Source organism: Bufo bufo, chromosome 3, assembly GCF_905171765.1.
Source record: "Bufo bufo chromosome 3, aBufBuf1.1, whole genome shotgun sequence".
Taxonomy (NCBI): Eukaryota; Metazoa; Chordata; class Amphibia; order Anura; family Bufonidae; genus Bufo; species Bufo bufo.
Genome location: NC_053391.1, coordinates 176,350,088 through 176,375,460, shown reverse-complemented (window position 1 = coordinate 176,375,460; position 25,373 = coordinate 176,350,088). Strand labels below are relative to the sequence as shown.

The 25,373-nt window shown below is 42.0% G+C and overlaps 1 protein-coding gene across 1 annotated transcript in view; it reads left to right on the top strand.

Annotated features, from left to right (window-relative positions):
- DYNLT3 (dynein light chain Tctex-type 3) overlaps nucleotides 1–22,420 on the top strand; it is a 32,547-nt gene extending 10,127 nt beyond the window's left edge. Inside the window, exons 3-5 of the mRNA XM_040423772.1 lie at nucleotides 6,138–6,261; nucleotides 15,064–15,141; nucleotides 21,702–22,420. Coding sequence (XP_040279706.1) covers nucleotides 6,138–6,261; nucleotides 15,064–15,141; nucleotides 21,702–21,778 — 279 coding nt within the window. The 3' untranslated portion in view covers nucleotides 21,779–22,420. The remainder of the gene's footprint in view (nucleotides 1–6,137; nucleotides 6,262–15,063; nucleotides 15,142–21,701) is intronic.
- Nucleotides 22,421–25,373: the final 2,953 nt, after the last annotated feature.

The following is a 25,373-nucleotide window of genomic DNA, read 5'->3' as shown; positions in this document are numbered from 1 at the left end:
TTCATTAGTGGGAGCAAGACAAATGGGAGATTTACTATCCAAGAAAAGGTGAATTCTTGCACACATTTTGCTAGAAATATGGCATACATGGTGTGCACTAACTTTATTATGTGTTTTTAGACATTTTTTTACTCTTCCCTCGACAGTTTTAACATGCATAAGATTTAACACGTGTTCGGTTTATTTAGGGCATGCAGCATTAAGAAAGAAAATTGTGAAACGTGTCTAGAAAGTTGTGCCAAATGTCTCACACCAGGTGCACATAGTGATAAATCTTTTGCAGTTTTTGCCTGTTTGGTCCAATTTTATCCGAAGTATTAATAAAATCTGCCCCCTAATGTGAATTATGGACGTACATGGCTATATGCCTACCGTTATTATATTATAACACTATATCATAGTGCACAGTAAGTCTATGTTACTAGACTTGAAGATATTGACTGATATTAGAATCCTATCCGGTTCATGTTACTGTTGTACAGCGCTCATTCCTGAATATTAATGGGAATGGAAGTACAGATTGCTGTACATTATAAATTTGCCCATGGTTTTCACATGGCTACGACTGTCTGCACTCTGTAACCATGTCGACATACTGGATTCTTCTGGATCATAAAACATAAATGAGGTTTAAATGACTTAGGGTCCATTCACACGTCCGTGCGTGTTTTGCGGATCCGCAAAACACGGACATCGGCGATGTGTGTGTGTTTCGCATTTTGCGGACCGCACATCGCCAGCACTTAATAGAAAATGCCTAATCTTGTCCGCAATTGAGGACAAGAATAGGACATGTTCTATTTTTTTCGGCAACGGAATTGCGGACCCATAGAAATGCGGAACAGAATTGCGGACGTGTGAATGGACCCTTAACGTGAATGTATCAGGTCCCAAGCCCAATTCAGTGCAGTATTACATGAATAGTGCTGATCCAGATGACTGCAGATTGCTAACTTATACTGTACCGTATGTCCATACACACTCAGTTTCCCATAATATGTCCTTAGACTGTTGATGGAATAAATTAACCCCTTAGTGACCAAGTATGTTTGGGCCTTTATGACCAAGCGTTCATTTTTCGGTATAAATAACATAATATCTTTATTCTCTGGGTCAGTATGATTACAGTGATACCAAATACATATAGTTTTTGTTACGTTTTACTACTTAAAATTACGTTACGTTTTACTTACTAAAAATATAAATGTTTTTTGCATTGCTGCATCCCAAAACCCATAACTTTTTTTTTTATATTTTTTTATATGGAGTTGTGTGAGGGCTTGATTTTTGCGGGACGACTTGTATTTTTTATTGGTATCATTTTCGAGTAAATGGCGCTTTTTGGTCGCTTGTTATTAAGTTTTTTTCTGTGGCAACTAGGAATAAATGAGCAATTCTGTCTTTTTTTTTTTTTTCTGGGTTTTACTATAGAGATAATTTATGTGATATTTATGTATTCCGGGTCGTTACAGACGCGGCAATACCAAACATATGGGGGAGATTTTTTTTTTTGCAATTTTTTTTTTCATTGAAAAGTGTATTTTCAATGGAAAAAAAGCGTTGTTTTTTTTTTATGGAAATTGTTTTTATTTAATAAATGTGTTTCTTTTTTTACCACTTAATAGTCCCACAAGGGGACTATAACAGACAGTATTTTGATTGCTTTTAAAATGCAGTGTATTATCCTTATAGTGTATTGCATTTTAATGGCAATGCTATTCCAATGGCCTGCTGGAAATTACTACAGCCTGGACCAGGGCCTACAACAGATGCCAGGTAGCCTTTAAACACATCGGCACCACTTATGTCTAAGTTTACATGGTTTTCAATAAAAATAAATTGAACCATTAACACATCGGCACCCCGCGATCACATTTGCGGGGTGCCGATGGGAGACAGAGGGAGTCTGCTCCCTCTGTCAGCACTTTACATGCTGCCTGCGCCATTGCCCGCGACATGTAAAGTGTTAAAAAGCCTGGATCGGCACTCCTGCCGGTCCGGCCTGTTAGAGCAGGGCTGCGGCTCTCATGTGAGAGCCGGGTCCGCACTGCCCACTGCACAAGGGACCCGTGCAGCACTTAGACTGGGCACCGTAAAAAAGCGGCGGCCCAACCTAAGGCCCCTTAGTGACCGATGTAAAAACACCTATGGGTGGTCACTAAGGGGTTAAGAGGACTCATCGTTGCACACTAAGGAGTCCTCTCCATTATGTGTGCATGCTCTGGAGTCTTCTCAATGTATTCCAGCTTTGGTTTATGGGGCTTCCCCTGGGGAAGGGGTTGAGTATTGACAAATAAATTAGTCATTAGGAGCAGGACTATTCATGTAGTGCTGCACTTAGAGGGGTTATCCCACGGTTAATGAAAAAAATTAAAACCAGACAATATGTAGTACATAACAATCTCTTTCTAACAAAGCTAGAATCAGCCCTGTACCCCACATGGATCCAGAGACCCACCAATTCATTGCTCTGCTATATTTATATCAAGCTGATAGCTCAAGGGGAGTGTCCTTTCTGCTGCAGCAAAGGGGGCGTGTCTCAGCTCTCCCTATCACAGCTCAGGAGGCAGTTGAAGGATGAAACTGAGCATGTGCTGCCTTCTCCCTGAGCAGGTCAAAGAAATAAGAAAAGAAGCAAACAGCAGGTGGCGCTATACAGATACATTTTACTCATGTGGCCATGCAAAATTTTTAATTACATGCAATTACAAAAGTAATCAGATCCAGGTGCTGGTTTAAACATTTTTTTTTAAAAATTGTGGGACAACCCCTTTAATAGGATTTAGGGAGGTGGCCGGCTCCCTTTAAGACGTAGCTTCCAGTTTATTATTTATTATAGTGTATATGTCATGTGCCTTTCACTTATAGGACATTTCCACCTAATATCAATGAATCTAAGTTAGGGATCGACCGATTATCGGTTTGGCCGATATTATCGGCCGATATTGAGGATTTTGAACGTTATCGGCATCTATTTTGCCGATATACCGATAACGTATTGGGAATACAGAACGCGCTGCTCTCAGCGCTCTCCGTGTTCCCTCCGCAGCACAGGGGAGAAGGAAGCAGTGTCTCCCTCCCCCTGTGCTGCTGCTGCCGCCAATGAGAGGAGAGAACATAAGAGGAGGGGAGGGGCTGTGGCCAGCGCTCCACCAATGAAGATAAGCCTTTCATTAATTCATATACAGGAGGCGGGAGCTGGCTGCAGAATCACATAGCCGGCTCCCGACCTCTATGAACTGTAGCTGCGATCTGCGGTAGTTAACTCCTCAGGTGCCGCGGATTGCAGCTACCGCTCATAGAGGTCGGGAGCCGGCTATGTGATTCTGCAGCCAGCTCCCGCCTCCTGTATATGATTGAGAGACTTATCTTCATTGGTGGCGCAGTGCGCCCCCCCCCCAAGCCCCCCAGTATTAATCATTGGTGGCGCAGTGCGCCCCCCCCAAGCCCCCCAGTATTAATCATTGGTGGCGCAGTGCGCCCCCCACCCCCATCCCAATAGTAAAAACATTGGTGGCGCAGTGCGCCCCCCCCCCCCATCCAGTATTACTCATTGGTGGCAGTGGCCACAGGGTCCCCTCTCCCCTGCTCCTCCGATCGGAGCCCCAGCAGTGTAAGCCTGGAGCTCCGATCGGTTACCATGGCAGCCAGGACGCTATTGAAGCCCTGGCTGCCATGATAAGCTCCATACTGCTGTGTGCACTATGCACAGAGCAGCAGGGACAGTGTGAGCTCCTATTCACCCTGATAGAGATCTATCAGGGGGAATAGGACAAGGGTTCTAGTCCCTAAGGGGGCTAAAAGTTAGTAAAAAAAAAAAAACACAAAAATATTAAGTATAAATGAAAAAGATTTAAAAAAACAAAAATAAATACACATTAACAATAAACATTAATTTTCAGCAGATTTGTGTAGGAATTTTTTTTTTTCTCAAAAATGAAAATTCCCAGAATATCGGTATAAATTATCGGCTATCGGCCTGAAAGTTCACAAATTATCGGTATCGGCCCTAAAAAATCAATATCGGTCGATCCCTAATCTAAGTTATAGGTCTTCAAGCAACCCATCAACCACATTGGTCGCCAGCTCCCATAGGGTTAATAAATAGCTTTCTAGAAATTTCATAGGCAGTGTTACATGTTTCAGATCAGTTCTGCCTATACAATTAGGCCCCTTTCACACGGGCGAGTTTTCCACGCGGGTGCAATGCGTGAGTTGAACGCATTGCACCCGCACTGAATCCTGACCCATTCATTTCTATGGGGCTGTTCACATGAGCGGTGATTTTCACGCATCACTTGTGCGTTGCATGAAAATCGCAGCAAGCTCTATTTTGTGCGTTTTTCACGCAATGCAGGCCCCATAGAAGTGAATGGGGCTGCGTGAAAATTGCAAGCAAGTGCGGATGCGGTGCGATTTTCACGCACTGTTGCTAGGGGACGATCGGGATGGGGACCCGATCTTTATTATTTTCCCTTATAACATGGTTATAAGGGAAAATAATAGCATTCTGAATACAGAATGCATAGTACAATAGTGATGGAGGGGTTAAAAAAAATAAAAATAAATTTAACTCGCCTTAATCCACTTGCTCGCGCAGCCCGGCTTCTCAGCTTTGCTGTGTACAGGAAAAGGACCTGTGGTGACGTCACTCCGGTCATCACATGGTCCATCACATGATCTTTTACCATGGTGATGGATCATGTGATGACCGGAGTGACGTCACCACAGGTCCTTTTCCTGTACACAGCAAAGAAGAGAAGCCGGGCTGCGCGAGCAAGTGGATTAAGGTGAGTTAAATTCTTTAAAAAAAAAATTTAACCCTCTATCACTATTGTACTATGCATTCTAAATTCAGAATGCTATTATTTTCCCTTATAACCATGTTATAAGGGAAAATAATACAATCTACAGAACACCGATCCCAAGCCCGAACTTCTGTGAAGAAGTTCGGGTCTGGGTACCAAACATGACGATTTTTCTCACGCGCGTGCAAAACGCATTACAATGTTTTGCACTCGCGCGGAAAAATCGTGCATGTTCCCGCAACACCCGTGTGAAAGAGGCCTTAGGGAGAGTCAGCATTCAGGTGACTAGGGAAACTGGGTGGCCCATGATGGGCTTACTGGTTGTCTCCCAGTATTCCCAGAGATGGCTGCATTTATATATATTTTTTTTGTTGTTTTTTACTACAGTGTAGCTGTAAAGTCGGGATACATTTTCAGAGTCCACAGTATGCAGAGAGTTAAATAAGAAGTAACAGTGTCCTTGTTCTTTATTGCTGGTACATCCATATTTGTGTGTGGGATTTCACGACATGTCCTATGAACATTGACCTCATGAAGGCCATGCTGTTGTGTATACAGTGTATCTGTAATACATTACATCATTCCTGACTAGGACAATACTGCTATTCATTCAGTGTATAAATGAGAGCAACATGTGGTAAGAAGACTCCTTTGTGCTGCAGGAGATTAACCCTTTAGGGGGGAGGGCTCTGGTTACTGACACTTTTGGGGGGCTATTGTTACTGGCTAGTGAGGGCAGGCGGGATTAGCCTCAGGGTGAGGGCAGTGGCGGCCATCTTAACTGAATAGTGAAATTGCAGTTTTATGCAGACTGGTTGCTATGGGCTGAATCTTATTAAATGTGGGGTAAGTCAGTCTAATAGTAACTGATTCTGGAATATCATGTTATTAGTAACTACATATATGAAAATTGAAATTAGGGTCTAAATGTGACAGTTATCCTTTAAGGCCCAATCACACAGGGGAATCCACAGGCAATTATCAGGAACAAATCATTCTCTACCTTTTTCGTTGCGCCCATGCTATGCCGATCGTTTGTCCCCATACAGATTCATTGTTGGCATCATATTGCCGTTTGCACAGGGCCATGTACAGCCCATAGACAATAATTTTATGTGCCGCATGAGAGAGGCAGATGCTCATTCATTGGAGGATTGGTAGCACATATATTCAAGGCAATTATTGGGCACTTTGTTTCTAATTATTCTTTATTGCCTTATTATATAATTCTGTGCTGTAGACCACAATATTTGCACATGTTAATTTTAATAAAAGTCATCATTTATATTGACATTGCCCTGCTAATATTTATCTCTTTCCATGATACAGTGTGTAGAAGTCATCCTGGGTGGAGTAGACTACGATGATAGTAGAGTCAATGAGTGGATGTCAGCCGTTGTGGAACAGTCTTTAACCCATCTAGTAAAGATGGAAAAAGCCTTTAAATATATCGGTAAGTTTTGTTACAGTAAGTTTTGACATTATTACTTACCGTGAAATACTTCACAGATGTGACAACATACTACGTAGCTCTGCACGTAACCGCATACTGTGCTCGTTCCAGTATGTGCCGGCAACACAGCCTGTTTCACGGGTGGCAGAGCCCTGTGCATGAAGCCTCTAGGCAATGCATGGAACCGGTTCTTCATAAAGAGCTGCACAGCCTCCTTGCATTGCCATACAGGCTCTTTCGTACATTCCACAGAAGGCAATGCTTCCATGGAAGAATAATACCATACATACAGCATTGGATTTAGCATGGCGCCATTAGCACCGCCACAAAACAGATTTATTCTCTGACCTGTTAGAAAAGCACATGATGTAAACTGTAGTGAATGTAATCTTACCAGTTAATGTATTTGTGATTTATAACCTCCCTTCTGATCCTCAGCTGTGTCATGTGAATAACTCTGTCTGATTGTTGGTCACATGATACAGATAAGGGTCAGAAGGGAGGTGATAACTCACAAATACAGTCACTGGTAAGAAGATTACCTTCACTACAGATTACATCATGTACTTTTCTTACAGGTCAGAGAATAAAAAAAATTGTGGGAGTTCTTTAAATTATACAGGAAAAACTTTTGTATAATATCAGAGGCAAGACAGAGATACTGTAGAGGCCCCATACTTCTCTAAAGCAGCCCTAATAGAACCATACTGAGGCTGTGTGCATGACCCCCACCTCTGAATTCATCATAAAATGGAATAAGCAGCTGTTTCATCAGGAAAGAAAGGGCAGCAGTTGGTTTTCAGCAATGGTGTAACCATTAGACCAGGAGTCAGCAACCTTCAGCACTCCAGATACTGTGAAACTACAACTCCCAGCATGCACACATGCCTAGCTGTTCTTGTAACTCCCATAGAAGTGAATGGAGCATTCTGGGAGTTGTAGTTTCATAACAGCTGGGGTGCTGATCCCTGCATTAGTTGTTTTGTGTAGCTGGCTTCTTTATTAAAATGACGCTCACTTTCAAGATTTCTAAACATTTTGTATATAAACCTGATGAATGAAATTGGTATCCGCTTTGTAATGAAATACTTTTTTCTATTGTTAATCATTCTCTGATAACCTTTTTATACTCATCCAAATGATCTTATTGTAATTGCCTCTGTATCACTAAAAGGGCTTGTCCCATCTGAAGGCCAAGTGGCAGTTAGCTGATCACCATGGAATCTATAATGTGTACCTGCACTTATGCTCTCCCTCCTGACCTGACTGTCTGGCTTAGTGAGGCAATTCTGCATATTGGTTGATACAGTTGCTATACCACTACCGAAGGGTATTGCCGTATTTTTCGCTTTATGAGACTCACCTGCTGATAAGACGCACACCAGATTTTAAAGGAGGAAAATAAGAAAAAAATATTTTTCATCACACCTCATATCAGAGCCTCAGAGCTGACCCCCAAGACATTACATCACACCCCCATAACAGGATATCACATCAGACTCCCATATCAGGACATTACATGAGACCCCCACATCAGGACATTACATGAGACCTTCATATCAGACCTCATATCAGACCTTTATTTGAGACCCTCTTCAGACCTCAGATCAGACCCTAAAATAAAAAAACTTCTCTTACCTCTCCTGCGCCGCGGCTCCACTCCAGGTCCAGCGGTCTCTTTAGAATTTGCGCTCCCCTGTCTTCTCTGGCCGGCGCTGCACAGTCACCTGACTTCGTGCAGCGTCGGGTCATACATAGTATGTGCACTACGTCCTGACGCTGTATGAGGTCAGGACAGTGCGCTCGCAGCGCTTCACTCCCCTCTCCCAGCACCTAATGTATACTAGTGAGCGCTTCCATAATTGAAACGCTCACTAGTATTCGCTTTATAAGACGCACAACATTTCCCCCCCCCACTTTTGGGGGGAAAAAGTATGTCTTATTAAGCAAAAAATACGGTAATTAGACTAGGACCCATGCATGATACTCTTAGGGGATGTGTCACTTCAGCAAATAGCATTTATTATGTAGAGAAAGTTAATACAAACCACTTTCTAATGTATTGTTATTATCCATATTGCTTCCTTTGCTGGCTTCATTCATTTTTACCATCACATTATACACTGCTTGTTTCACTTTATTTACATGTAACTAAAAGTAAGAATTTCTCTGCCGATTTCAGATAAAAACGGCTCATTTTAGTCACTATGATCACCATGATTTTATGTAATAGACCAACATAAAGCAGCAAGTATTTGTGAAGTGAAAAAGAAACGATACATGGCTTTTAGACTTTGTCATTGTGGGGAGTGGGGGAAACTCCCCACAGTACGATATTAAGAATGCGGGGAAGCAGCTAGGCCTGGATGCTGGGAAAAGGGAGCAGGTCACCTCCTAAAGCATCCCTAATCCTCACCGTATGAGCGGACCTGGATGGTAGGATGGCTCATACCCAGGATACCTAGGACCCTGAGTTGCCCCGATAATCCCTCACATAGGAGCAGTGGAGAGACTACCTGTTCTTCCAAGACACGGAAGAGCAGGAGTCTCTGCAGGCCTAACAGCAAGGAGAGAAAGCCAGGTGGAACAGCAGGTAAGTATCCAGTGATGGGGATAACCACTGAACCAAGAACCCAGGAAGGCATGGTAACTTACCTGCCGCAGCTGCTGGACGGCACAACAGAAGAGCACACCAAGGTAAACTGGAACCCATACACACGTACTGCAATCCAAACACCAAAAGGATGCAGTACGTAAGTACGACACACAGGAACCAGCACTCCAGCAACAGCTCACAGACTTGACTTTTGGTTCACCCCTCCGGGAAACCATGGAGCCCCCTTTCCGGAGGCACAACAAACAGGGTATGACTTGCATACATGCCGGACATAAAACACCAACTGACCAGACATGTAACAACAACAAGAGAAGACACCAAACCCTGAACATAAACCTAGACCAAACAACCACACAGGTAAGGTAAGGGAACATGGAGACATCGCTGGAGCTGAAGATAGAACAACCAGACAAGGAGCATAACTCCAGCACACACCAAGGCTGGAGTACAAATGACTCCTGGCCTTAAGCCACAGGAATTAGAAGCACCTAGTGACCACACCCAGCAAGGTAGTTAACCCCTCCAGCACCAGACAGAGGAGGAACCGCCAGGAGAAGGGGAGCAAAGCACACACATGCAGACAACCATGCGTTGCCCCTGGCAACCGGCATGTACGGCAAACGTGTCATAGCGCGCAACACCAAGGCCGTGACAGACTTTTAATAAATAAAAATCTGGAAAGTGTGGAGTGCATTTGTATTCAGCCCCTTGATACCCCTAAATAAAATTCTGTGTGACCAGAAGTCACCTAATTAGTAAATAGAGACCATCTGTGTGTGATGTATTCTCAGTATATCTACAACTTTTCTCTGAAGGCCTCAGATGTTTGCTAAAGAACATTAGGGATCAAACAGTATCATGAAAACCAAGGAACACACCAGACAGGTCAGGCATAAAGTTGTGTAGAAGTGTAAAATAGGGTTAAGTTGTAAAAAAAATATCCCAGGCTCTGAAAATCTTATGGAGCACTGTTCAATCCATCATACGAAAATGGAAGGAATATGGAACAGCTACAAACCAAGACATGGCCATCCACCTAAACCGACATCCCAGACAAGGAGACCACAAATTAGAGAAGCAGCCAAGAGGCCCATGGTCACTTTGGAGTAGCTGCAGAAATCCACAGCTCACATGGGAGAATCTACCCACAGGAAAACTATTAGTTGTGTACTACTCAAATTTGGCCTTTATAGAAGAGTGGCAAGATGAAGGCCATTTTTGAAAGCAAGCCATAAGACGTCACGTTTGCCACAAACATGGTGAAGAAGGTGCTCTGGTCAAATGAGACCAAAGTTGAACTTTTTGGTCTAAATGCAAAACGCTATATATGGGGGGAAAACTAACACTGCACATCATTCTGAACATACCACCCCCAACTTGAAACATGGTGGTGGCAGCATCACACTGTGGGGATGCTTTTCTTCAGCAGGGACAGGGAAGCTGGTCAGAGTTGATGGGAACCTCCAGGATTGAGACTGAGGTGGAGGTTCACATTCCAGCAGGACAACGACCCTAAACAGACAGAGCTACAATGGAATGGTTTAGATTAAAGCATATTCATGTGTTAGAATGGCCCAGTCAAAGACGTAAATCCCATTGAGAATCTGTGGCAAGACCTGAAAATTAATGTTCACAGACGCTCTCTATCCAATCTGACTGCCCTTGAGTTATTTTGCAAATAATGGGCAAAAATTTCAGCCTGTAGAAGTGCAAAGCTGGTAGAGACATACCCCAAAAGACTTGCAGCTGTGATTGCAGCGAAAGGTGGTCCTACAAATTGACTATGGGGGGCTGAATACAAATGCAGGCCACACTTTCCATAATTTTATTATTTATTAAAAATTATTTTCTTTTCACTTACACATACTTGCTACTTTGTAGCATCCTAATAAAATACATTTCAATTTATTTGTTGGTGTAAAGTAATAAAATGTGGAAAAGTTCAAGAAGTATGCAAACCTTTTCAAGGCATTTCATATCAATGGAGGATACAGTACCTTCAGGTGTGATTACAGTTTCTCTTACTTAACTACATTACCTATAAACTGAAGGGTGTTCCCCAAGCGCAAACAGCTTGTAGACAGTCATGTCAGCAGGTTACTCATCATAATAATTGTAGGCCGGTATTTTAAAACCTTTTACTGGTTTGGCAGCTGTGCCTTTCATGCTTTTTAATACTTATGTGGATATTAAAGATGCCATCACCATCAGTTGATGCCATAAGTGTTTTAATAAAATTAATATTAGTATGCCTGAACTCACTTACAGAAAACTCCTCGAGACATCTTCAGCCTCTGTGTAGTGGCATGAGAAGAATTGGTGACTTGTCAGTAAGAGCCTGTATCACCTATCCCAGTGGTCAGACTCCCGACAGTCCCAAGAACAGGGGTCCTCGAGTACCCTGTCTAAACTGAGCGGTTTGTCGCTTATCGGTCCACCAGTCCATTCACTTCTATGGGACCGATGTAGACAGTGTAGAAGTGAATGGAGCAGTGCACTACCACTCCATTCAGACACAGCACTCAGAGATCCTCTTTCTCTGGATCACTGCAGGTGGACCTCGGCAATCTGACATTTATCACTTATCCTGTGGATGGCTTATAAATGCTGTTCGTGGGATAACCCCCTAACAAAAGTTTATGATCGGCCAGAATGTGGCCGCTCAATCATCTGATTGTTCGTATGATATGGTATGGCCAATACAAGAGCGATTAAAAAACAACAGAGTGGGCTTCAACAAAGTGAGAAATGATTGGTCCGATTCAGCTGATTGCACTATTCACTTGAAGTTTCAGCCTTATAATTCTGAAAAATAGTCGACCAAAATTAACAAAATTGGCTATTTTGGGCGACTTTTACTGTGTTTGAGCCGCTTTACAGTGAATATAAGAGACTTTCATGTGGCTGCCAGTGTTGGTATTGTGAGATTTTTGATCAGGATCGATCCATCCATAGAAAGCCAACAGCAACTTATCGTTGTAAGCTGACCCGTAGTCAGGTTCCATTGGGAAGGTTGCAAACATAGAATAAAACAAAACAGCAAAAGAATTCCTAGCCTGTCCGGCACTCAGAGTAACATCCCCAGGTTACAAAAGAACGCTTCCAGCAACCGTTTTATTCTCACATAGACAGGCGTTCTGGGTCCCAAAGCGGAGAGCTAACTGCCCTCCTGGCTCTGTTAAAGGCTATGGACACCTTTGGGGGAAATGTTTTATTATTGCGTTGTACTGATTTTGAGTTAAAATAATTTTTTTCAATTGGTCTTTATTAAAAATGTTAAAGTCACAGCGAAGGGGCAGGGAAGTTGGCGTGGTTACCGTGACTTGAAGCAAGGAGGCCGCTGCTTCCGTGACTCCAAGCCTGACTAGAGAAGCGCGCCGGTAGGGGATTAAAGATCGTTTTTACAGCTTTTGCTTCATCTGCCTGCAGGAAGAAAATGATTGTTACAAACATGCTGCTGGCTACTCTGAGGTACTGCTGCCGGCTTGGGATGTTTGTTGGAGGTGACAGGTTCCCTTTAAGCCCCTTTCTCTATACATCCTTGAGATTCTCTAGTAGCAGGCTCTGTGTTTTTACTGCGTTCAGTCAGACAGCTTAGCTGAGGACTTTTTATCTCTGATTTCTGACCTTGTAAACACTGATAAGAATGTTGCTTAAGTCTACTTTCACACCTGCGTTCGGTGCGGATCCGTCTTGTATCTGCACAGACGGATCCGCACCGATAAAGCAAACGCTTGTATCTGTTCATAACGGATCCATTTGCATTATTCATTCAAAAAAAGTCTAAGTCAAAACGGATCCGTCTTGACTTACATTGAAAGTCAATGGGGGACGGATCCCTTTTCAATTGCACCATATTGTGTCAGTGAAAAACTGATTCGTCCCCATTGACTTACATTGTCAGACAAGGACGGATCCGTTTGGCTCCGCATCGTCAGGCGGACACCAAAACGCTGCAAGCTGCGTTTTAGTGACCGCCTAAAAAATGCTACGGAGACCAAACGCAGCCAAATTGATGCATTCTGAATGGATCCGCATCCATTCAGAATGCATTGGGGTGGAACTGATCCGTTTTGGGTCGCTTGTGAGAGCCCTGAAACGGATCTCACAAGCGGACCCAGAAACGCTAGTGTGAAAGTAGCCTTAGGCTGTATTAGACAGCCTGATTCTGCCGGCGATTGTCAGGAAGGAAGCGTTCCTTCCCGGGAATCGCCTGCTCGTTTTACATGCAGTGATCTCCTCCTCAGTATAGGTGATGAGCGATCATTATACCATCACTCTTCCCTATACTGAAGCATTGTTTGCGCATCACGATCTGCCGCTTTTCAAAAGATCATTTTTTAAACCTGTCAAAAAATTTGGATTGCCCGATGAACGAGTGTTTGCTCGTTGGTTAGCAATCATCTGGCAGAAAATCTGCCTATCTAATATAAAATTTAAATACGTGTTTTTGAGCTATTAATAATTTAGAGATACAAGTTATTAGATGACCGGCACAAAGTGAAAGTACGATTCTCACGGCTAGGCAGAAGTTAACCCTTTATGATGAAGACCCTTTTTATAAAGACCAATTTAAAAAAAAATTATTTTAATCTCAAAATGAGTAAATTCTAATCATAAAAATATTCCCCAGGTAGATCCAGAACTATACCTCTCATGGATGCAGAGATCTCACTATTCATTGCTCCTATTGCTCTAGATTTATATCAAGATGGCAGCTCAGGTGGCATGCCTTTCTGCCGCATCTCCCTCCCTATCACAGCTCAGGGGGCAGTTGAAAGATGAAACAGAGCATGTGTGTCCACCTCAGCGAGGTGGACAAAGAAATAATAATAAAAAAAATGCAGATACATTTTATTGACTAACTGGGTGGCTATACTAAAAAATAAATTATATGCAATTACAAAAGTATTCAGATCAATGTGCTGGTTTGAAAACTTCAGAATATTTTTTTTTAAACAACTCCTTTAAAGGGTTTCTGTCATAGAAAAATCGTTATGTAGCTGACTGACATTAGCGATGTGCTGATGTTTGTTTAGTCCCTGCCTGCCGCCGTTCTCTTAAAAAACAGACTTTTATAATATGCTAATGAGCCTCTAGGACGTGCTATGAGGGCATTGCTGCAGCACCTAGAGGATCGGTCTACTTGCCTTTTGGCACGCCCAGGTCCACTTGATTGACGTCCTTCTTCTCCGCATCGTCCTCATAATCCCGCGCCTGCGCCGTCCCGTTTAGTATTCGGCGCAGTGAGTGAAGGACGCTCGGCTACTGCCAGCTTCCTCACTGCGCCTGCGCCGATTACGTCACGGGATGGCGCGGGCGCGGGATTATGAGAACAATGCGGAGAAGAAGGACGTCAATCAAGTGGACCTGGGCGTGCCAAAAGGCAAGTAGACCGAGCCTCTAGCACATCGCTAATGTCAGTCAGCTACATAACGATTTTTCCCATGACAGAAACCCTTTAATTACCTCACAGTCTCTCAACTGCTACTTGACATAGGAGAGGAATCTTGGAGAAATATGCCCTCTCCTCTACAACCAGTCCTGCTTATGGTGTCACAGTATGGTTTAAACTTATTTGAGTCACTGCTTAGCGAAGAACAAATCCTAAAAATGATTTTTCAGACTTCCTGATGATTAAATGCTATGAGAAACCCCATTTTCTCTGGTGTTTCCATTTTAATTTTGGTGCATATTGTTATTTCCAAGATGGAGGCCATGAAGCTGTCCCACTTCTTCATATTTAATATAGACACAGCTCAGCTTTGAAAGTATAAATCTAGTCATATCAAAGCCCAGTAGACAAACATATGCATACAAAGACTCCTTTTCCAAATGTAGGCCTGATGTGGGTTAGTTAATTGCATGGATTGTGAATTTTGGCTGCTGAAACCTCCAGCGATCAACATCAGTGGGTGACACTGGAGGTGCATGTATAATTAATTGATGGTGCGGCTTCTTCATTCTTTAGTTTTAGGTGAGAATTTACAGATTTTTTATGTTTTACTTTATATTTTTGATTCCAGTAATCTGTTCACATACAGTTGGAAAGATGTGTTCTTCTGTAAGTTGTCAGTGATCCTGGTAAATATATACACTGCTCATTTGTCCATTACTTAGTTAGATTATCATTCATGCTAGACTAAGATTGATAACTGTGTGCTTTTTGGTTTGATATCTTTCAGTAACCTGTACAGTCATGCAGAAAAGAGGAGGTGGTCTTCACACTGCAAGTTCCTCATTTTGGGATAACTCCACTGATGGTAAATCAGAATGCTAATCATTGAATACACGCCTATGGGTGACCTTCCTAGATCATCTTCTTTTAACCATTCCACTGTCCTCCACCAGGAATCTTAACTTTAACCATTTGGATGTTGTAAACTCCCGGGGAATCTTACATTTACCCCCTCACTGCGCTACACCACCAAGTACACTGAAATGAACCCCTTTGCTGCCCTAGACAACTAAGCATACAGGCATTATCCCCCTTCACTGTGAAGTCCACCAGAAATCTAGAAGAAAAAAAAAAACGAGAAAAAAATGGTGCTTCACTAAGGTAATACAGTTGCAAAAAAAAGTATGTGAACCCTTTGGAATGATATGGATTTCGACACAAATTGGTCATAAAATGCGATCTGATCTTCATCTACGTCACAACAATAGACAATCACAGTCTGCTTAAACTAATAACACACAAAGAATTAAATGTTACCATGTTTTTATTGAACACACCATGTAAACATTCACAGTGCAGGTGGAAAAAGTATGTGAACCCTTGGATTCAATAACTGGTTGAACCTCCTTTGGCAGCAATAACTTCAACCAAACGTTTCCTGTAGTTGCAGATCAGACGTGCACAACGGTCAGGAGTAATTCTTGACCATTCCTCTTTACAGAACTGTTTCTGTTCAGCAATATTCTTGGGATGTCTGGTGTGAATCGCTTTCTTGAGGTCATGCCACAGCATCTCAATCGGGTTGAGGTCAGGACTCTGACTGGGCCACTCCAGAAGGTGTATTTTCTTCTGTTTAAGCCATTCGGTTGTTGATTTACTTCTATGCTTTGGGTCGTTGTCCTGTTGCAACATCCATCTTCTGTTGAGCTTCAGCTGGTGGACAGATGGCCTTAAGTTCTCCTGCAAAATGTCTTGGGAATTAATTTTTCCTTCTATGGTAGCAATCCGTCAAGGCCCTGATGCAGCAAAGCAGCCCCAAACCATGATGCCCCCACCACCATACTTTACAGTTGGGATGAGGTTTTGATTTTGGTGTGCTGTCCCTCTTTTTCTCCACACATAGTGTTGTGTGTTTCTTCCAAACAACTCAACTTTTGTTTTATCTGTCCACAGAATATTTTGCCAGTACTGCTGTGGAACATCCAGGTGCTCTTGTGCAAACTGTAAACGTGCAGCAATGTTTTTTTTGGACAGCAGTGGCTTCCTCTGTGGTTTCCTCCCATAAAATCCATTCTTGTTTAGTGTTTTACGTATCGTAGATTCGCTAACAGGGATGTGAGCATATGCCAGAGACTTTTGTAAGTCTTTAGCTGACACTCTAGGATTCTTCTTCACCTCATTGAGCAGTCTGCGCTGTGCTCTTGCAGTCATCTTTATAGGACGGCCACTCCTAGGGAGAGTAGCAGCAGTGCTGAACTTTCTCCATTTATAGACAATTTCTCTTACCGTGGACTGATGAACAGCAAGGCTTTTGGGGATACTTTTATAACCCTTTCCAGCTTTATGCAAGTCAACAATCCTTAATCGTAGGTCTTCTGAGAGCTCTTTTGTGCGAGGCATCAATCACATCAGGCAAGGCTTCTTGTGAAAAGCAAACCCAGAACTGGTGTGTGTTTTTTATAGGGCAGGGCAGCTGTAACCAACACCTCCAATCTCATCTCATTGATGGGACTCCAGTTGGCTGACACCTCACTCCAATTAGCTCTTGGAGAGGTCATTAGTCTAGGGGTTCACATACTTTTTCCACCTGCACTGTGAATATCTACATGGTGTGTTAAATAAAAACATGGTAACATTTAATTCTTTGTGTATTATTAGTTTAAGCAGACTGTGATTGTCTATTGTTGTGACTAAGATGAAGATCAGATCACATTTTATGACCAATTTGTGCAGAAATCCATATCATTCCAAAGGGTTCACATACTTTTTCTTGCAACTGTATATCACTGTGCCCTGATTCCCATGAAAGAGAGGCCCTCACCTTATTTGTTTGTGCTGTTAAAGGCTATGTACACCTTATAGGGGCAATTATTGCATTGTACTCATTTTGAGCTAAGAATAATTTTTAAAATTGGTATTTATTAAAAATATGGAGCCCATTTTTCTGTATGTAGCGGAGATGCTCTAGTAAAAGCCTCTCAATTTTCTCTCATGTGACAGCTCCTTATCTCTGCTCTCTGACATTATAAACACTCATTATAGCTCAATCCTTATCTTCCTGATAAGAACGTGGATTAAATAAGTGTTTATGACCTCTTAGTCATTTACAGATAAGGTTTATTAGATGACCTGCACAAAGTGAAAGTACCAGTCACACAGCTAGAAAAATAGTTTACCCTTTGTGACAGAACAGCGCAATATTTCTAATAAAGATCAATTGAAAAAATGATTTTTAGCCCAAAACGTGTAAAATGCAATCATTAAAAAATTGCCTCCGAAGGTGTATATAGCCCTTAACCGCCTCAGGACCGCGGTACGCAGGATTGCGTCCTGGCGGCGGCCCTGCTATTCTGGGTGGACGCATATACGCGTCATCTCGCGAGAGGCGAGATTTCCTGTGAACGCGCGCACACAGGCGCGCACGTTCACAGGATTGGAAGGTAAGCAAGTGGATCTCCAGCCTGCCAGCGGCGATCGTTCGCTGGCAGGCTGTAGATGCGATTTTTTTTTTTAACCCCTAACAGATATATTAGACGCTGTTTTGATAACAGCGTCTAATATACCTGCTGCCTGGTCCTCTGGTGGTCCCTTTTGCTTGGATCGACCCCCAGAGGACACAGGCAGCTCAGTAATAAGTAGCACCAAACACCACTACACTACACCCCCCCCCTGTCACTTATTAACCCTTGATCACCCCATATAGACTCCCTGATCACCCCCCTGTCATTGATAACCCCCTTGTAAGGCTCCATTCAGACGTCCGTATGTTTTTTACGGATCCACTGATACATGGATCGGATCCGCAAAACACATACGGATGTCTGAATGGAGCCTTACAGGGGGGTGATCAATGACGGGGGTGATCACCCCATATAGACTCCCTGATCACCCTTCTGTCATTGATCACCCCCCTGTCATTGATCACCCCCCTGTAAGGCTCCATTCAGACGTCCGTATGTTTTTTACGGATCCACGGATCGGATCCGCAAAACACATACGGACATCTGAATGGAGCCTTACAGGAGGGTGATCAATGACAGGGGGGTGATCACCCCATATAGACTCCCTGATCACCCCCGTCATTGATCACCCCCCTGTCATTGATCACCCCCCTGTAAGGCTCCATTCAGACGTCCGTATGTTTTTTACGGATACATGGATCGGATCCGCAAAACACATACAGACGTCTGACTAGAGCCTTACAGGGGGGTGATCACCCCATATAGACTCCCTGATCACCCCCCGTCATTGATCACCCCCCTGTCATTGATCACCCCCCTGTAAGGCTCCATTCAGACGTCCGTATGTTTTTTACAGATCCACGGATACATGGATCGGATCCGCAAAACACATACGGACGTCTGAATGGAACCTTACAGGGGGGTGATCAATGACAGGGGGGTGATCAGGGAGTCTATATGGGGTGATCACCCCCCTGTCATTGATCACCCCCCTGTAAGGCTCCATTCAGACGTCCGTATGTGTTTTGCGGATCCGATCCATGTATCCGTGGATCCGTAAAAAACATACGGACGTCTGAATGGAGCCTTACAGGGGGGTGATCAATGACAGGGGGGTGATCACCCCATATAGACTCCCTGATCACCCCCCTGTCATTGATCACCCCCCTGTAAGGCTCCATTCAGACATTTTTTTGGCCCAAGTTAGCGGAAATTTTTTTTTCTTTTTTTTTTTCTTACAAAGTCTCATATTCCACTAACTTGTGTCAAAAAATAAAATCTCGCATGAACTCACCATACCCCTCACGGAATCCAAATGCGTAAAATTTTTTAGACATTTATATTCCAGACTTCTTCTCACGCTTTAGGGCCCCTAAAATGCCAGGGCAGTATAAATACCCCACATGTGACCCCATTTCGGAAAGTAGACACCCCAAGGTATTCGCTGAGGGGCATATTGAGTCCATGAAAGATTGACATTTTTGTCCCAAGTTAGCGGAAATGGAGACTTTGTGAGAAAAAAAAATTCTATTAACTCACCATGCCCCTCATTGAATACCTTGGGGTGTCTTTCCAAAATGGGGTCACATGTGGGGTATTTTTACTGCCCTGGCATTTTAGGGGCCCTAAAGCGTGAGAAGAAGTCTGGGATCCAAATGTCTAAAAATGCCCCCCTAAAAGGAATGTGGGCCCCTTTGCGCATCTAGGCTGCAAAAAAGTGTCACACATCTGGTATCACCGTACTCAGGAGAAGTTGGGGAATGTGTTTTGCGGTGTCATTTTACATATACCCATGCTGGGTGAGATAAATATCTTGGTCAAATGCCAACTTTGTATAAAAAAATGGGAAAAGTTGTCTTTTGCCGAGATATTTATCTCACCCAGCATGGGTATATGTAAAATGACACCCCAAAACAAATTGCCCAACTTCTCCTGAGTACGGCAATACCAGATGTGTGACACTTTTTTGCAGCCTAGGTGGGCAAAGGGGCCCACATTCCAAAGAGCACCTTTCGAATTTCACCGGCCATTTTTTACAGATTTTGATTTCAAACTACTTTGCACGCATTTGGGCCCCTAAAATGCCAGGGCAGTATAACTACCCCACAAGTGACCCCATTTTGGAAAGAAGACACCCTAAGGTATTTTGTGATGGGCATAGTGAGTTCATGGAAGTTTTTATTTTTTGTCACAAGTTAGTGGAATATGAGACTTTGTAAGGAAAAAAAATCATCATTTTCCGCTAACTTGTGACAAAAAAAAAAAAGTTCTATGAACTCACTATGCCCATAAGCGAATACCTTAGGTTGTCTACTTTCCGAAATGGGGTCATTTGTGGGGTGTTTGTACTGTCTGGCCATTGTAGAACCTCAGGAAACATGACAGGTGCTCAGAAAGTCAGAGCTGCTTCAAAAAGCGGAAATTCACATTTTTGTACCATAGTTTGTAAACGCTATAACTTTTACCCAAACCATTTTTTTTTTTTACCCAAACATTTTTTTTTTATCAAAGACATGTAGAACAATAAATTTAGAGAAAAATTTATATATGGATGTCGTTTTTTTTGCAAAATTTTACAACTGAAAGTGAAAAATGTCATTTTTTTGCTAAAAAATCGTTAAATTTAGATTAATAACAAAAAAAGTTAAAATGTCAGCAGCAATGAAATACCACCAAATGAAAGCTCTATTAGTGAGAAGAAAAGGAGGTAAAATTCATTTGGGTGGTAAGTTGCATGACCGAGCAATAAACGGTGAAAGTAGTGTAGGTCAGAAGTGTAAAAAGTGGCCTGGTCATTAAGGGTGTTTAAGCTGGGGTGGCTGAAGTGGTTAAAGACAGAACACTATTGTGGGCATATAGTAAAACATTCATTGGCTGCTTCTCATCCAAAGTAATTGGGTATGGGTCCTGATTGCTGCCAAAAGGATGATCAAAAATAAATCATAAAAAATAGATGTACTGTGCCTCCCACAAGCAAAGGTCAGGAAAACATAATTATAGTAGGTAGGATGAGAGTTAATTGGACCACGTGTTTCAAGAGTGCACCACTCTTCATCTGTTAACCCCCTGACTGTCCTAGACCACCCATTATCCCTTTGCTGCACTAGACCACCATTAACCTCTTCACTGGTTTAGATCACCAGTAATATTGATCCTTTCACTGCCCTAGATAACTGAGGATGCCAATATTAACACCTTTACTGCCACAGACAACCCAGCATATAGACATTAACACCTTCACGGCCCTAAACCAGCAGGTGTACATCATTAGTCCTTTCCTTAACCCCTAGATCACTAGGTATATAGTCAGAAACTTCCAATGCACTTGACTTGTACGTTGTATAACACATTTGCCTGGATGCTGTGTGGCCTTGTTTATCTGGCTGCCAGTCATTGGCTGCAGAGGCACACACGACCCTGTCCATGCCAGATGTTTACATGTGGTGCTGGAAGTCAACATAAGGCTTCATGCACATGACCGCGCCATGTTTTGCAGTCCGAAAATTGCGGATCTGCAAAACATGGATGCCGCCCTTGTACATGAACGGAACAGGCCATCCATAATAGAAATGCCTATAGGACATGTTCTATTTTTTTGCAGGGCCACGGAACAGAGCAACGGATCCTGACAGCACTTGGAGTGCTGTCCGCATCTTCGCCCCCATTGAAGTGACTGGGTCCACATCTGAGCCGCACAAAATGCGGCTCGGATGTGGATGCAAACAACTGTCGTGTGCATGAGGCCTAAGGCAGCAGTGGACACGAGGAGCTGAAACCATTGGGGAGGAGGGTTATATGTGTCTCCTGACAAGTCCCGATCGGTGGGGGGGTTAAAATTTATATAGGGGATGGACAACCTTTTTAACTGCCCTGCTCACAAGCTGCAAAGGCTTAGCTGGAACATTGCTCATCTAGCTAGTAATCTAGCTTTTCACCTTACTAAAACCTGTTTTATTCTGTTCAGGTAGCTGCACAGTGCGATGGGAAAACCGGACCATGTACTGCATTGTCAACGTCTTTGCTGTGGCCATACACCTATAAGTGAATGTCAGGAAAATGTTTGCCATTTGCACGCTTAATGTTAAAAAAAGAAAAGATAAAAAAAGACACTTGCAAGTAAATCTGACTATACGTAGGTATTACCAAACTATAGCAGCTTTATTTTAAACGCAGGATAAAGCACAATTTATCTTGTGCCACTGAAGTTGCATCTAGGAATAACACGCTACTGCCATAGCCTGCCACATGATGTATTACTGATGTGTAACAGAATATTTCCTATAAAAATGTATTCAATGATATGCAAACTCTCAGGAATAGAAATATATAAACTGTTAGTAAAATAGAGCACCCTAAGCCACAGTATACAGAAAACTGCTTTATATATTGTTCATTCAGTGATATTCCTTCTATAATTTGGGAATAACTGCAAATGGTAATTCATTTTAATACCGGTACATACAACGCTCTTTGCATCTAGACCTTTATTAAAGGGGTTATCCCATGATTAATGTAAAAAATAAAAATCAGATATCATAGTATCACAGCCTCAACTAGCCCTGTACCTGACATGAAACCAGAGATCTCCACATTCACTGCTTGATTTGCTTTGCTAGATTTATTTCAAGCTGCAAGCTCAGGGGGCACGTCCTTTATCAGGGGGTGTGTCTTTTCTGCTGCAGCTGGTTAGAGTTGAAGGATGGAACTGAGCATGTGCGTCCGCCTCAGTAGGTGGACAAGAAATAAGGAAAAGAGCAAACAGCAGGTGGCGCTATACAGTTACATTTTATGGAATATCTTAATTGTACTGCATTTTTAATTACATGCAATTAAAAAAGTATTACGATCAGGTGCTAGAATATGTTTTGTGGGACAACCCCTTTAACTATCATGTTTGGAGGATAACATTTCCATTCCTTTTAGCTTTATTATTGCTTTACGTTGGTCATTTATCGCCTTGTTACAGCATGGTTCCATTTACTTGCTATTGGACATTTGCACTGCTTTTTAACTTGAAGATATATTGATTATATTGATTCAGTTACTTATAGTAATATAATGTAAACCTTTTAAACCAATTTTACATTGACAGGACTGAACAAAGATTGTATCATGTATACTGAAAGATTTGTATGGATCTTAAGTTAAACCAATAAATGTAAACAGAACTCAGTGTGAAAGTTTTTTTTTTTTTTCTAATATGATGCCATCTGATGTCAGCTAGTAAGGAGCCTATTGTACTTCCAGGATGAGTGCCCATTGACTGTGAACACGCCGGTCATTTGCATCGGCTTATTACACTGGCAGATGTTACACTGCCAGATATTACACTGGCAGATGCCTCATTCTGTTGATTATCCATGATGTGCTGTGGGTAATTGGGCATCCTTCATTCTGATGAACGATGCAAATCAGCCAACAAACAAGAGTGTTCATTTATTGGCTGATACGGGCTAATTATCAGGAATGAGTATTCTAATGAACAATCCTTCCCAATAATTGGCCTGAAAATCACTCAGTGTAATAGGACTTTAACCCTTTCGCTACCACCAGCTACATGTACGGCGCTGGAGCGATGCATCATGGCCGGCAGGTCTCTGCTGTTTTAAACAGCAGAGTCCTGCGGCTAATTACTGCAATAATGCCGATCTCGGTAAATAAAGGCTTTAGATACCGTGAGGAAGTGAGATCACAGCATCCAATGTGTCAAAAACCTACTTACATCCCATGCAGCCAATGGGGATGTCGGTAGTTGCTTTCAATGCTCTGAGTCTTGCTGACGAGACCCACAGAGGGCAGGCCAATATAAGAAATGAGCAATAGACAGTAATAAACTCATTTTAAAAATACATGATTGTTAAAAATTAAAAAACTGATTTTATAGGCTCATGTATGAGTTTCAAAATCATTCCAAAAAAAAAAAAAAAAAAGCTTAAAAATATATATAAAAAAAATAAGTTTAACCCCTTAAGGACCCTGGGAGGCAATGCTCAAAAACCCCAAACACTGTGGCGTGTTTATAACCGAATAGAAAAACAGACATATTTGGTATCGCCGTGTCCGTAACCACCATAATAATATCACGTGACCTAAACCCTCAGACGAACACCGTCCAAAAAATGTAATAAAAATTGTGCTAAAAAAAATAAAAATTGTTACTTTACATCACTAAAAGTGCAGCACCAAGCAATCAAAAAGGTGTATGTCCCCCAAAATAGTACCAATCTGTCACATAATCCCGCAAAAAAATGAGCCCCTAGCCCCCTACTTAAGACAATCGCCCAAAAAAATTAAAAAACTATGGCTCTCAGACTATAGAGACACTAAAACATGATTTTTTTTTGTTTCAAAAATGCTTTTATTGTGTTAAATTTTTTAAAAAAATCAAAAAGTAAATTAGGTATTGCCGTGTCCGTAACAATCTGCTCTATAAAAATACCACATGACCTAACCCCTCAGGTATACACAGTAAAAAAATAAAATAAAAACTCTGCCAAAAAAGCAATTTTTGGTCACCTTACATCACAAGTAATGTAATACCAAGTGATCAAAAAGTCATATGTACCTTAAAATAGTACCAATCAAACTGTCATCTCATCCTGAAAAAAAATGAGCCCCTACATAACAGTCTCCCAAAAAATAAATAAAAACGATGGCTTTCAGAATATGGAGACACTAAAAAAATTATTTTTCAAAAATGCTTTATTATGTAAAACTGAAACAAACAACCAAAAACAGTAGTCATATTTAGTATTGTCGCATCCATAACATCCTGCTCTATAAAAATACTACATGATCTAACCTGTCAGATGAACATTGTAAATAACAAAAAGTTAAAACTGTGCCAAAACAGCTATTTTTTGTTACCTTGCCTCACAAAAAGTGTAATATAGAGCAACCAAAAATCATATGTACCCTAAAATAGTAGCAATAAAACTCCTACCTTATCCCGTAGTTTCCAAAATGGGGTCATTTTTGGAGTTTCTACTCTAGGGGTGCATCAGGGGGTCTTCAAATGTGACATGGCAACTTTAAATTATCCCAGTGAAATCTGCCCTCCAAAAACCATATGGCATTCCTTTCCTTCTATGCCCTGCCGTGTGCCCATAGAGTTTATCCCATTACTGTTTCTGTAAACCACAGATTCAGGCTAATAAATATTGAGTTTTGTTTGCCTGTTAACTCTTGCTTTGTTAGTGGAAAAAATGGATTAAAATAGAAAATCTAGCAAAAAAATTCTGAAATTAAAGGGTTAACAAAGTGAGTAAAACCAGTTTTGAATACCTTGAGGGGTGTAATTTCTAAAATGGGGTAATTTTTGGGTGGTTTCTATTATGTAAGCCTCACAAAGTGACTTCACACCTGAACTGGTCCTTAAAAAGTGATGTGAGGATTTGCTCTGGTAGGCAGGATTTGCTCTGGTAGGCAGGGTAAGCGGACGCAGTACAGAGGCAAAACAAGTTTCCTAAATCAAAATGTCAGTGTTTATTCACACAAAAGGCAAAAGAAAAACGACTCATTACAGTCTTGGTGTTAATTCACACACTGAAAAGTCCATAGAACAGACACGTCACCTTGCTAGCCGTTTTATCCCCGGCAGTCCACAGCATGCTTTAGGGGGCCTGTTTCCCAGCGT